Raw genomic sequence first — 13,135 nt, forward strand, 5'->3', positions numbered from 1 at the left:
CTCGGCAGGTGGAACATCAGTGTCACAGGCAGGAGACAGAAAATCTGACGTGTCGAGTCTTCAACACGCCTGCAACCATTTTATATTCCGTGGCATCCTGACATTCCTGAGGGGAAGGACGCACCGACACAAATTCTTGCTTGTGAAAGCAAAATATATGCCAGACTTTTGTCTCCACAATTTTTGCACAACCTCCCCGTGTATTTACATGTATCAAAGACAACATGAGAGTTTGGCTGCTTTTTACACACAGTTTTTATTTTTTGCATCGAAGGATTGAAAAGAGCCGGCCGACAGACTGTGGCTGTGTATTCCTGAAGACAGATCGATCAGAGGGAGCCATTTGTGGACTGTTGGTCGAGGAAAAAGCAGTGAGGGCGCTGCTGTAGCACGATGGTTCTCCGTTCTTGAAAATGTGTCGTCAACTTTTCTCATCTTTTTAAGATGTGTAATGAATTGTTGCTATGAGCCAAAGTGTCTGAGATGTTAAACATCACACAAAAATATGCGTCTTCATGAATCCGACACCACAGAGTTGCAAGGCATCAACATGGCTGCTTTTGCTTCCCTCACTGTCCTTTAAATATTGCACTTGTATCATGTCATTGAGAAACAGCTGTTATTCATACACTATATTATCTGTCTATCACAGAGTGGCAGTGGAGTAAATCATACCCATAATAACACATATTTGCTCTCGATACTATGAATATTGTGTGGTATTGCAACTGTTAAAGCGATTCTGCGAAACCTCGAGTCTGTGTCAGGAGTCTGAGTATGAATCAAAAGTGAGATTAACTTACATTTATCCAAAGTCAAAAGCTCCAAGATCACCCTTTCATTACATCAAGTTCAAAATCAAAATAGTGGCACACAAACAACTAAATATGGGGGCACATGTCTTTCATAATCAAAACGAGTGAAAAACACTACGTTGCAAAAACTTTTCAAGAGAAATCAATGTTTAGCTAGTAGGAATGAGGTCGGAAAGATGTGACGCGGGAGTGTGGAAACAGCAGATATCCAACAGGTTTCCTGAAATGGTCCTTGTATTCAGAGCTCAGTCGGAGGCACTCTTGGTTTGAAAAATTACGTCAGGTTTCATTGAAACAGTGACTCAAAACCAACCATTGGTGCCATCTCGAGGACTCTGAAAATAAGGACATTGTTTCATGAAACCTCATCAATCCGTCACTACCTATAACTGTTCCCTTGTTGACCTTGAATAGGTTTTAGGTCTGCTATCCATCTGCGCACCAGAATTGGCAGAAAAAAGTATGTCTAATTCCTTAGAGAGAACACCTCAATGGTACCTGCTGCAAAAAGTAGAAAGAGAAGCATTTTCTGAATCTATGAGACCTGACCAAATATGATCATCTCTGCCAGCACTGGTATTTTTGTGTATTTTCCCATGCTTTAAAGCGAGAAAGGATATATATATATATATATATATATATATATATATATATATATATATATATATATATATATATATATATATATATATATATATATATATATATATATATATGACATACACAGGCACACAACTGAAATGAGTGAAATGTTAAATATATAATAAAGTCAAAGTATTGTTGGCCTCAATAATCCACCCCTCCAACTGTATTTCACTGTTTTCGTCCGGGTGTAAATAGTGCTCAAGTCCATGTCGTGTTAAGTGAGCTGTAAAATCTATCCACGCGCTTCCCGTGAATATGAGAATATCTGAGCAACTGCAGCCAAAGTTTACATCCACACTTCAGATGAACCCTCCCAGCCAAAATGATTCTCCTCCTCAGCTTAGCCGACAATTTGTGCTTATTTTTCACCAAAAAACACTCTGTGCAAAGTACAATGATACAGTAGCTTCATCAAAGTTTGAGCATCAATGAAAAAAGATTCACAGTAATAAATCACAAGAGAGACTGCGTCAGAGTTTGGCTTGCATAGCAAAGCAACAGAAAGATAACATTAAAAAACTTATGTACAAATTCTGCAAGTCCATTTGCACAAGTCTTGTGACGTTTCCTCTCGATCGCCTCCGCGTGAACATCAAGTGACAGGAAATAGAAGCAGACATATAACACATTGTCGACTCTTTTTCGAAGAGAGGGGGTCAAAGTTACACTGTGAGACAAGTGTCCGTGTCTGTACATGACATTTACACATCTGCAGCTTCCCTTGATTCTTTTCATCTCCTTGTCGTTCTGCACTCTAGTGAGGAAAATCTGGAGTCCTGGGACCAGCAGGAGATGATGTGTCACCACAACTCTGGAAGACACAGAAGTATTGACTTGGTTGCAAAATGAATTGAGTAACCTCCTGCCATGAAAGGAGTAACAACTTTACTTCAACAGGAATCTCCTGGTGCGTTGAGTGGTTTGCCCCACAAAAATGTCACATTCTGATTTTTTGAGGACACTATGCTTAAAATGTGGACCCACCCACATTGCAAAATCTTAGGCCAAGTTTTGGTTGCAGCATCACTTACTGTACATTTTTCTATAGGTGTGCAAGAAGTCTGAAATATCCATTTGACCATGTACTAATGCTAAGCAAGTTACCAGAATCTGACTATTGTTAAAATGCTGTCCACATTCATACGCTACAGTAAAGCCACTGTTGATTTTACACAGCATTATTTCATTGCATTTCTGACTGACATTGTTCCTCTCTCCGTGGGAGAGGCTAAAATTGCAGATGGAAATTGTGCAGAACACTTGAAGTCCCGTAATTTCCAGACTATAAGCGACTACTTTTTTCTCGCAGACTGAACGCTGTGTCTTACACAACCATGCGGCTAATATATGGATTTTCAAGGGACAAATGAGCTTCATTTTGCCAAAATATCGAGACTCTTCACATCCTCCAAATGCGTTGGTGTTGGAACTTTGGACTAGTGAACGAAAACAGATCTGAGTAGTTCATGATTCAAGTTCATCAGTCAGTCTTGATGCGGGACCCTGTTTACCAAACAACTTTAGAAGCGATGCATTTTTAAGCACCTCTGACCTTTCTACAGGGCAGACAGCACCACTGCACCCGTGGCTTATAGACCAGTGCGGCTCATGCATGAACAAGGTCTATTTTCCTTCTTAAATTCAGTGGGTGTGGCTAACATCCCAGTGCACTCTATAGTCTGGATTTTATGGAATATGAGTTGAGTCAAGCTAAAAACACAACTCGCTGAGCTCACTGTCTGACATGTTTTCAGTAGAACAAAAAAAGTCTACCTGCGTAAAAGAATAACTAATTTCTAAATATGTATTTAAAAATCAGATTCAAATGGAATTCCTGATGTCCATGAAGGCGATTTTGTTTTTTCTAACTTCACTCTTGCTATGTAGCCGTGTTTCCTGGCTGTATATGTATCATGTATTCAACGGTTCAGATTCTTCATCTGACTTCACATTTAATGGTGGTACAATAACGTTCTACCCACTCTAATCCAAATGCATGATAAACTGGCTCATTTGGGATGAGTGGAAACGTGCATGTGCACTCACAGTGGTCCAGCTTCTCTGTGCTGTTGGTTGGTAGGTGGCCGTTGTGGCAGAGATCTGTGCCGGGTCTCTTGTGGGAGCCCCGGCCCATGGTGGCCCTGTTAGATGCTGCGCTGCCGCTCCAGGAAGCCATATGCTGACGCTCCAGCGTCGACACGGTCACCATGCACTCGTCAGAGGGGTCTGGTGCCGCAGCTGCCCACGAGCTGTGCAGACGAGAACCCACGCTGTGCAGCGGCTTCGCAGCAGGCGTGTGGGCTGCTGAGTGGAGAGTCCACGGTGTGAAAGTGGGATCGTGATCAGACACGGCACCGTGTGTTTCATGATGAATAATGACTGAGCGTCTGCGCGCCTTCACTCACCGTCTGAGTGGTTATCTTTCCGTCTGGGCAGAGTCCCAACCTTGTCTGCCTGTGATCTGAGGCCAGATTGTGGCACCCTCTGGTGGCCAAGGCTGTGTGTACTCTTGTCCGCCATGCTGGGGCTGTCTGAGCGACACTGCTGCGGGAGCTTACCTGGAATATTCAGAGGACAGCTATGATTGATGGCTTGTTTGGACCAGTCTGTGGGCAGCTACTCCACTGAAGTCTCTGCGTGACTTCTAATCGACATAAACGTATTGATCGACTGCTTTTGTTTTCAAGTTGCGATTCCACAAAGTCAAGCTGAAATAATGAGACACTAAGGTTTTGATGCAACGTCCTTGGACAACAAATAACTGATGTTATAGCTATCGACACATGACAGAGTGACTCTAAGAACTCTGATTTGCTCTACCCACTATGTGACTTTCAAGACACTCACACCCCACCTCTACCCAGCCTACACCCTTTTGAGATTTTCATTCACGTTCGACTCCTCTGAAAATACCACCTGCTAGCTAGCACTGCAACGCTACACACAAGCTCAATAATACATGCAAACTTTGTACATTCCTTCGGTTGGTGGTAAATCTAGACGCGATTTCCAAAACTCAATACAATAATTCACATTTTCTCCTCAAGGAAATGTCCCACATTGCAGGCTTAATAGAGTTTCGTATGTAGTTCAGCGAGCACAAACAAGTTTGCATCTGTTTTAGTGGAGGCAAAATGGTTCATAAATCAGCCCTGAGGTGAGAAATAAACATCTTGGGTGGATTGATTCTTTACTTCAAAGGAATAATTCCGGAAGCTGTTTTGAGCCGAATGAAAAATGAAATGTCCGGGGTAAAACTGAAACTGTCCAAGCTTGTAATTACAAGATGGAACAAAAGTTTGTTGTTTTTTTTTTAACCACAATGAGTGATGGCAAGAGGAAACCGACACAAAAAGTACCTTGTGTTATAGTACTGATCTGTCTTGCTATCCAGCTGCCTGTTTTCGCCCTTGTTATATGACAAAAGCTCTGTGCACCGGCTGGAGGCAATTCTGTGATCAATGTGATGCAGTGGCATTTTTCAGGAGCAAGGTGTCCACGAACATGTCGCCGGAGGATCTTCACACCTGGTACCTGTTGCTACGCTGGTCCTGACTAACTCTCAGTCACTTGTAGAATTATTTTCTTTAGTGCAGTGTTCTGGGCTCTCCTGACATTCCAAGAGTTTCCTGTTGAGAATAGCCATTTCAGTTCTGCGGCTGCCTGTGCCTCCTGCTTCCATCCTCTCGTCTCGAGTTCGGATATTTGTTCATCTACAATTTGGAGTTAACCTATGGACCTGTTGGACTTCAACAAGACTGAGACAGTGACTCTGTGTCTGCGGTTGGTCAACTGCTTCGGTATACATCACAGCTGCATTAACCCACACAACTCACTTGTCCATGGTGTTCCTGCCTGTCTCCCTATGTAGCTGGGATTAGCCAGCCAGCTAGCCAATAGGGGTGCAAAAAAATATTGATACACTCAAATATTGCGATACTTGAGTGCGTCATTCATCGATATACTTGCTTAAATATCACAATACTGAGATATTGTTTTGATATTTTAAGTCACTATATTATTTAATACATTAATACTTGGATATGGTACTGCATTTGCGACGTGTTTAATGATAATAACATTTTTTTTCCATACAGTGGAATTATAGCCTTGATGAAGGGAGGTGTTCCTTCCTCTGTTGGACTGCGAAATTTAACTGAAGATCAAACTGGACTAGGTTCATAACAATGAACATATTTTCATGCACATAATATTGTATTATAGGTATTGCATTACATAATACATTATCTGAGTTTCTCTCTTTAAATGATGGCTCTGGCTCTTGTTCACAAATATTACAATATACTGCTGAACTCACAGTATCTCAATATATCGCAATGTATCGCAATGTATCGCATCACCACCCCCGTATTGGGATGTGCATCGTATCGAAGATACCGCCTAATATACATCCCTACCGGCCAGTCATCGGAAGGAAGTGGGATATTGTTGTTGATATTGTTGGAATATATAAGTATAATAAGTTCCTTAACATTTCAATGAGGCAACAGAATCATAAAAGTTATGTCCGATTTTTAAACTTTTATATAATAGGTTTACCAAAAGCATGTGAAGATCTGAGGATATACTCTCACGAAACTTTACAAAGCTCTTCTGATTTAAAGGAAACTTAGCAAACATGAGGATAAGAAAGTCCGAGTGAAATCATTGATACTGGACCCCCTGTGGAAGTCCTTCCACAAAACTGTCTTTGTTCATGTGTCTGTCAACGGACAGAAAAACATGAAAAATGTGTCAGCAAAAACAAAGACACGCGACTTGTGAGTAAATGTTTGCATTGCTAATGGGAAGTGTTATATTTTTAGTCTCCCTGGGTTGTGTTTTGCCCTGTGCTACCATATTAAAGCGTTAAAAAATACATATTCTCAAGTAAAACCTATCAAACAATGGAGTCTATAAATGGTGCACTTTTATCCCGGAGGGAGACGCCGTCAAGTTACTCTTTCAAGTGTTCTGACAGACACAACCCTATTTTTAAATGCATCGTAAATTTTAGACAGCAGCTTCGGTAGACTTTTTTAATATTCTATGTTATGGTTTTGATGTCGACACACTGGTGGCTTGGAGAGGCTTTTAGTGGAGCATGTCTCAGACGGAGGATGCTAACAGTGACATAAGGAGACCCACGAGCCAATTTTAATTGGTGAGTGAAGCAAAGTATTTTCTACTTGCCATGGTGGCGGTGGATTTTAACCACCTTTGAGTGTCAATCACACTTCCTGCAGGCTGGATAAATATGTATCAGTCTGTCTAGACAAGACGGGCCAGTGGCGTATGTGTATTAGGGGTTTGTGTATGTGTCCTTACCATTTAATAACATTCTCATTTAAACCTCCAGCTGTTCACATGAATGATATTTTAAACATAAATAAATAATTATATTGACTATTCAAGTTACGGATTTGCATTGCACATACTGTGTGAGTGGATTTTTTTTTTATTGAGGGGTGGCGGGAGTAGGATTGTGTGGATTATGACCATTCTAAGAATTTCGTGTTGATCTTCCTTCTTCTCTTTGCGCATTGTACGCCGCTGCCACCCACTCAGCGGATGGATTAGTAGCTGCTGGAAGTATACGCTCTCTACTTTTTTGAGTTTCATTGCAGATGAAAAACACCTTCGAACCACTCTATATGAACCTCTGTAAAAAATAATGTATATAATATGTGTATATTCTGGTGCATTATTGGAGTAATATAGAACACAGAGAGAACTACACTCCATGTCGTCAGGCGCTAAAATGAAATACATTTCTTATAAATGTCAATGGTGCTTGGTGAGCAAATAGACTACAGACTGCACACAGGGCACAATTTCGTCCTAACACAGTTGGGGGGCATTAAACCTCAAACTGCTAAAGCCACACATCCTCACATCTGAGGGAAAGTGCATTAAATTCTGGAGATGAAGAGAGATATCCTTTATGTCTGCTTCCAGTTCAGAAAAGAGACCCTTTGTCTGTAGCAGGTGGGTGTCATCTTTATCTTTATTCATCACAAAAACTGTGGTGAGGTTTCATGAAACGGCAGCCTCGTAGTCAGAGCACAGCAGATGAAGCTCACAGGTTAAACATGATGTGAGGTTTCATTGAAAACTGTGGCGCAGAGAGTGCCATCTAGTCTGTTTAACAAACATAAGCAAATCAGAAATGATCATCCTTTGACCCGGAATATGATCATTTTTCATAATCCAGTTCCACTCCATAAACAGTTTTTGTTTCTCTGTGTATGTAAAATCCCTTGCAGTATCAGTATGTTTTGTGTAACCAGAACCTGCCCTTCAGCCTTGAGCTCTTCTTTTTCTGTCGACCTACCCGAGTATTCCAGATGGTCCCCGCTGTGTCCAGAGGAGTAATCAAAGCCGCCGGAGTTCTTTGACACCACAGCATATCTTTGCTCCGCCTCCTCCTCTTCATCCTCCGATAGAAGCGTCTTTCCCAGGTCTGAACCCAACGTGCTGGACAGGAAGTCCATGGGTGGGATGGAGGTGTTGGACATGTTGGAACTGCTCTTTATGTGCCTGTATTGGTGTTGAGAAACACGGCAACAATCCAAAATATAATTTGAGCTCAAGCAGAGGAGAAAGCCAATGATCAGCAAAAGGGGATCATCTAGAGGAATATGGAGGGTGCAGCAGTCACTCCACTGATGACTCTCCCCGTGCTGCTGTGTGTTGTGCTAACACAATTCAGATGTAATTGGGCTGGATAAAGGAGCTGTGGATGGGCTGGGCTGTCACCAGCATGCCTCTTATCTCCCCCACAGCTGTCCTCTGTGATGGCTCACATCCCACCATCGAGGAGATGCATGCATAATTACCAACTCTATTTACTGATGTCAGCGCTAAACCCGCTTATTACCACCCAGTGTGGGTTGAAAGGTACTTGTCAAGTCTTCCGATTTGGCTCAACGGCATGCATGAAACCTGTTTTTATCTCCATCACTGAACATAGGCGTGAAGCACAAGCCTCTACTTGGTTACACCTGTTTCGTGAGGAGTCGAAACAATGGCTATGTGAAGCTTAAATTAAAACCGACGGCTTGGACAGCGGTCTTACCAGGCCTGCTTGGCCACCTCGTACTGGTAAGCTCGGGTCAGCTCGTCCAGGTGCGCTTGCAGAATGGACTGCATCTCCTCATGGTGGGCGGAGCTGAGAGAAGAGGACGAGGGCTGGCAGAAGGGAGCGGCAGACGACGTAGCAGGAGAGGACGCTCGTCCTCTCAGTGGGGGAGTGGGCCCTCTGTCTTCCTCTACCTCATTGTCCAAACTCTGATGGCAGAAGCTTGGGACTGAAATAGCCGGAGCCCAACTATTGGTGTCATACCTGAGGGACCAAAACACAAACACGCGTTAACCCCAATCATTCACTTTCATTAAATTACAGTTGACACTTTTATTCATGGAGAAATGACCCCATTTTAAGATAGACTTTGAGATAGAGTGCCACCTACAAACCTCAGAAAAAAGGAATGAAACAGAATGAACCATAGCCGATGCAAGAGGTTGCAAAAACGTTGGAGCTGGCATTTCCAGTCTCCAACACTCAATATGCAGGAAACAGCCAATGACATGTTGTCTTTAATTGTGACGCCATGAAGTGTAGTGCCAATTCTTAAGGAAGTCAATCACTTCACTTCGTCGTCGGAGGGAACTTCATAGCGCTCAAAACCAAGTGCTATTGTTCAGTGCTCGTGTTAGGGGGAGAAATGGGACACAGCCTCTGATTGTTCTTGCAAATGAGACACCGCCAATTTCAGATGATGTCTAAATAAGCAGGCACATGCACATATCTAGACCGGCTGCGACTAAAAAGCTGGAAAAGCCAGAAATGTTGACTTTGTATTATAGAGCACTCTAGTAAATCATTGAAATAAATCCACTCTCATGTGTACAGAGACAAAATGTGCCTCATCTATTGAAAATTGTTTGTACTACTGAAGTAATGTGGCAAAGGTATTTGAGCCCAGCCCTGCACTAACCAATGCAAGGTTGGTTTCAAAGGTAATGCATTTTACCATGAGCCTGCACAGTTGTTGAGGAATGAAGGTTGCTTTCCTCATCTAACTGCCTGCTGCGTTTTATTTAGACATGTAACTTGCTGATTCTTAGTAATGCCAGACCAGGAGTAACTGTCTGGGGAGGGGGCTACGATTGTAGCATGAAATAATGTATCTGATATTAAGGCGGAATAGATGGGAAATTGAGTTGAGAATTAAAGAATGAATGGGCTTCAGTAAAAAGGACACTTTTAACATTGGGGAAAAGAGCTGGTGCTTGAGCAACACGTGGACTCTCTTGATCATAAATCAAGCAATTCTTTTATTTTTATTTACTTAACTTTTGTGACATTGTGAAAAACCCATCCAATTCACTCCATACAGAAAGTGGTGAACGTCACCAATCGTTTGATGGATAGTGCTGAAAGTGTTTTCCTCTGAACTGAATACAAGCATCAGATGTGAGCGTGTGGAAGAGATGAACCGGAGCTGGGTGCACAGGTGCAGCGGCGTTTTTGCGCTTGTGTCTGAAGAGACTGATGAGAGATGAGCGCGTCTTACCCTCCTCCGTGATTTTCCTGGGGGTAGCGGTCAAGGTCGACCTCTGTTCCAGGGAGAGGGTGCATGGGTGGTGGAGGCAGGGGCATGTTCGCCCAACATGTCCCATTAGATTTCTTTGTTCCACCCTTCACCTTCTTCTTTTTCCCAACCTTTGCACCTGAGGAAAGGTAAAAGAGAGCAGGACTCAATAATGGCACACACACACACTTCCATCTTTGTACTCGCCTTCAGAAATACCTCCCCTTTAATTTTGTGGGCTGACAGCACATGAATTTTTTCTAAATGCTGACATTTCTTAAAGAGGCATTGAAACCTGCAGCAAGGCACTTCAGTTCTGCCCCTCTTCTCCTACTTCTTCTTCATCCCAGCAAAACCTGACATTTAGCTGAATACACTGTTGTGTGTTGCGATAATAAATGTGACCAAGATAATCTCACTGATATGCACAACAAATAACTCCCAAAGATTTGCTGCCATTACCAATAACATCAAGGCAAATCAATGTGTCATAATTGTGTGACATTTCTAGGCTGGAAAAGCTCTGCGGGTACGAGTCTGACGGAGAGGGAAAAGTCATTAGGAGTATTGTCCAGAGGGTCTATTTTCAGTGGCAATGCTAATCTGTTGGAGAAAAAAAAAACTACTGCAATTCACTTCCAACAGAAACTGAAACACAGATTTAATGAGGCAGAGCTTCCTTTTTAAAAATGATGAGTAACTTCATTGGAATTCGCTGTGATAATGCTGAAGACGCTTCATGAAACAGTGGTCACATTTTCAGAGGCCACTAGTTGGCACTCTCTGTTCGGCTCTGAGAAAATATGTAAATGAAACCTCATATTATCTCTAAAAAAAAGTGCACCATCTAGTGGTTTCTGAAAATTTGGACACTGTTTCCTGAGCCACCCACCCACCCATCTCTCGCGCTGGGTGCTTTTAATGCTCATGATACGCTTTATTCTTCTAAGTTTCAATATGACTTAGGTTAGATGCACCACGTGATTCAACTGCGTACTTCAAGTAGTTCTTAGAAAACACAGTACAGTACTGGTCACTGAGTGATTTCTATGAATCACAATGGTTACTTTGGTCACTACCATTGCATGGCCGTCTGTCGGTTAAGGAGTATCCCATGTTGGCCATCTCCTGTTGGGCCTGCAGAGAAGCCTTCCAGCGGGGATCAGGCCGGTCCACTGCCAGCTCATGGAAGCTGTTGGACTGCAGGATCTGGGTTGTGGCGTAGGGGCCAGGTTGAGCACCACGTGCAGGGCTGCTGTAGCCTGCTTTCCCCATGAAGTCAATGCTGCTGTAGATGGCACCGTCGGACAGCATGGTGCCTGTCTTCTCCATCGACGCAGAGGGCAGAACATCTGAGGAGAAGAGCAGCGAGGTAAAGAATGACGCTGGATCATGGAGTGATATTCTGATGATCTTTAAGGTCATTAACGCTCCCTACTGCTCCGACCCTCTGTGCTGGTTAAAATGTGGCCCTGGATGGACTTGATCTGAATGGAAGTGATTACGAACAAGCATAATTAGTGTGTGTGACCCAGTGGGAGTCTGATGGAGTGTTCACCAGAGGGAGCGGTTCAGACTGCGCTAACCTTCAGAAATGACCAGCGCTCCTCTGAGCTTCGAAAACACGTAACATACTTGAACTTTGCAGAATGCACAATGGCGGCTCATGAGAGGGAAAAAAAAAACGTAATTGCTTACAACACAATTCTAAGCCAAATATCAGGCTTGTCGCATCAAATTAGCAAAGTGTGACCCTCGAAGGCTCTGTTAATTTGCGTGCATGTGCTTGTTTGTGTGTCACGTCCTGTCACTGTGTTCACCACGGGGCGAACATCATAGCTGTCTGACCGGGCATCGCTGAAACCATGCCATGCATCAGGCCTGTTTGTGTTTTTACCTCCTCGGCCAAAGTTACTGCTGCCCTTCGGACTTCCTAAATCTCCGTTCGCTGGGAGGCTTGTTGTTGGCCAGGAGTCAGCCAGCCACGGCAGCCCGGGGTCACCGCCTTTCAACAGACCCGGACGACTGGGCAGAGGACAGGGGGAGGGGTGAGGACAGAGTGAGACCGAAAACCATCTTTACAATCGCTCTCACTTCCTTCGCTGCGCAGTCAACAAATTGAAGTGAAAACACATTCAGCATATTCTCGCCTATGGAGAGGCCTGCCGAGCGAGCAACAATGAACAACAGCGAGACATAAAATGGCAAGTCTATAAATCAGACTTCAGCCTCTCCCTTAACGCCGGCTCGCGTAACTCCCCCCCGAGAGACAAGGCGGGCCAAAACACACACTAAATCCACTTTGGAGCCTTCGCACAACAAAAATTTACATTTTAAATCGAGAATCATGGACCGCCGCTGGCAGAGCCACAACACGGCTGCGGTGTTTCCATGGCAACGCAGACAGCAAAAGCCCATTAGGTGCTTCAGTAGAGCTACCGTGTCATTTAGTGTTGGTGAAATACAGCAGTCTTGAACACATGCTTCACTTGAAGGTAGGAGTTGCGAGCAGCAATAGGAGGAAAAGGAAACAGTTCACAAGCACTTTGTGGATATAAATTGAAAAAAAAAAAAAAAACGGAAAGCAAAACATGCCGGCTGCATCCTCTGCAAATATGTTTGCTAAATGTGCTGCCACCTGGGAATTTTCCAGCCAGGCTGTTCCGACCGTGCCAGAGGAATTGTTACAGCTGACTTGGTCGTTGCTCAAAGGTGTTCAAACAATGACGTCAATAATTTCCATTTTAAAATAAGGGGCTGAGATAATGAATGAATGGAGTTACACAGGCATGTGCTTTCATTTACATACTGCTATGCCACATTGTCAGCCGTGTCTTTTGAATGCACCACTGCCACATTTGTAGCTCGCAGCGAACTTGGGTGTTTAGGGTCGACACAAAGAAAGAGACAGTGACTTTGTTGTTCAGCGTTGCATTCTTCCACATCTGATAATAGGAATGTGTTTAATAACAGCAATGGAAGAGGATGCGACGGTTACAGCTGTTAATAAACCCGATACTGAAATTGACTTAAAAACACCAAATATCAACTTCTCGCATCCTCATTGCTACAATGAAG

The 13,135-nt window shown here is 43.3% G+C and overlaps 1 protein-coding gene across 2 annotated transcripts in view; it reads right to left on the reverse strand.

The window, feature by feature from the left end:
* Nucleotides 1-1,542: 1,542 nt before the first annotated feature.
* The window catches only part of LOC128748387 (roundabout homolog 2-like), a 93,602-nt gene continuing 82,009 nt past the window's right edge, over nt 1,543-13,135 (reverse strand). The window contains exons 20-27 of one of the 2 annotated variants that reach the window (XM_053847096.1): nt 11,955-12,082; nt 11,137-11,409; nt 10,040-10,196; nt 8,539-8,805; nt 7,795-8,000; nt 3,866-4,018; nt 3,507-3,764; nt 1,543-2,271 (exon numbers count right to left, since the gene is read on the reverse strand). In XM_053847096.1, coding sequence (XP_053703071.1) covers nt 2,270-2,271; nt 3,507-3,764; nt 3,866-4,018; nt 7,795-8,000; nt 8,539-8,805; nt 10,040-10,196; nt 11,137-11,409; nt 11,955-12,082 — 1,444 coding nt within the window. In that variant the 3' untranslated portion in view covers nt 1,543-2,269. The remainder of the gene's footprint in view (nt 2,272-3,506; nt 3,765-3,865; nt 4,019-7,794; nt 8,001-8,538; nt 8,806-10,039; nt 10,197-11,136; nt 11,410-11,954; nt 12,083-13,135) is intronic. The other variant, XM_053847097.1, reaches the window with a different exon arrangement.

The sequence above is a fragment of the Synchiropus splendidus genome, chromosome 17 (assembly GCF_027744825.2).
Source record: "Synchiropus splendidus isolate RoL2022-P1 chromosome 17, RoL_Sspl_1.0, whole genome shotgun sequence".
Lineage (NCBI taxonomy): Eukaryota > Metazoa > Chordata > Actinopteri > Syngnathiformes > Callionymidae > Synchiropus > Synchiropus splendidus.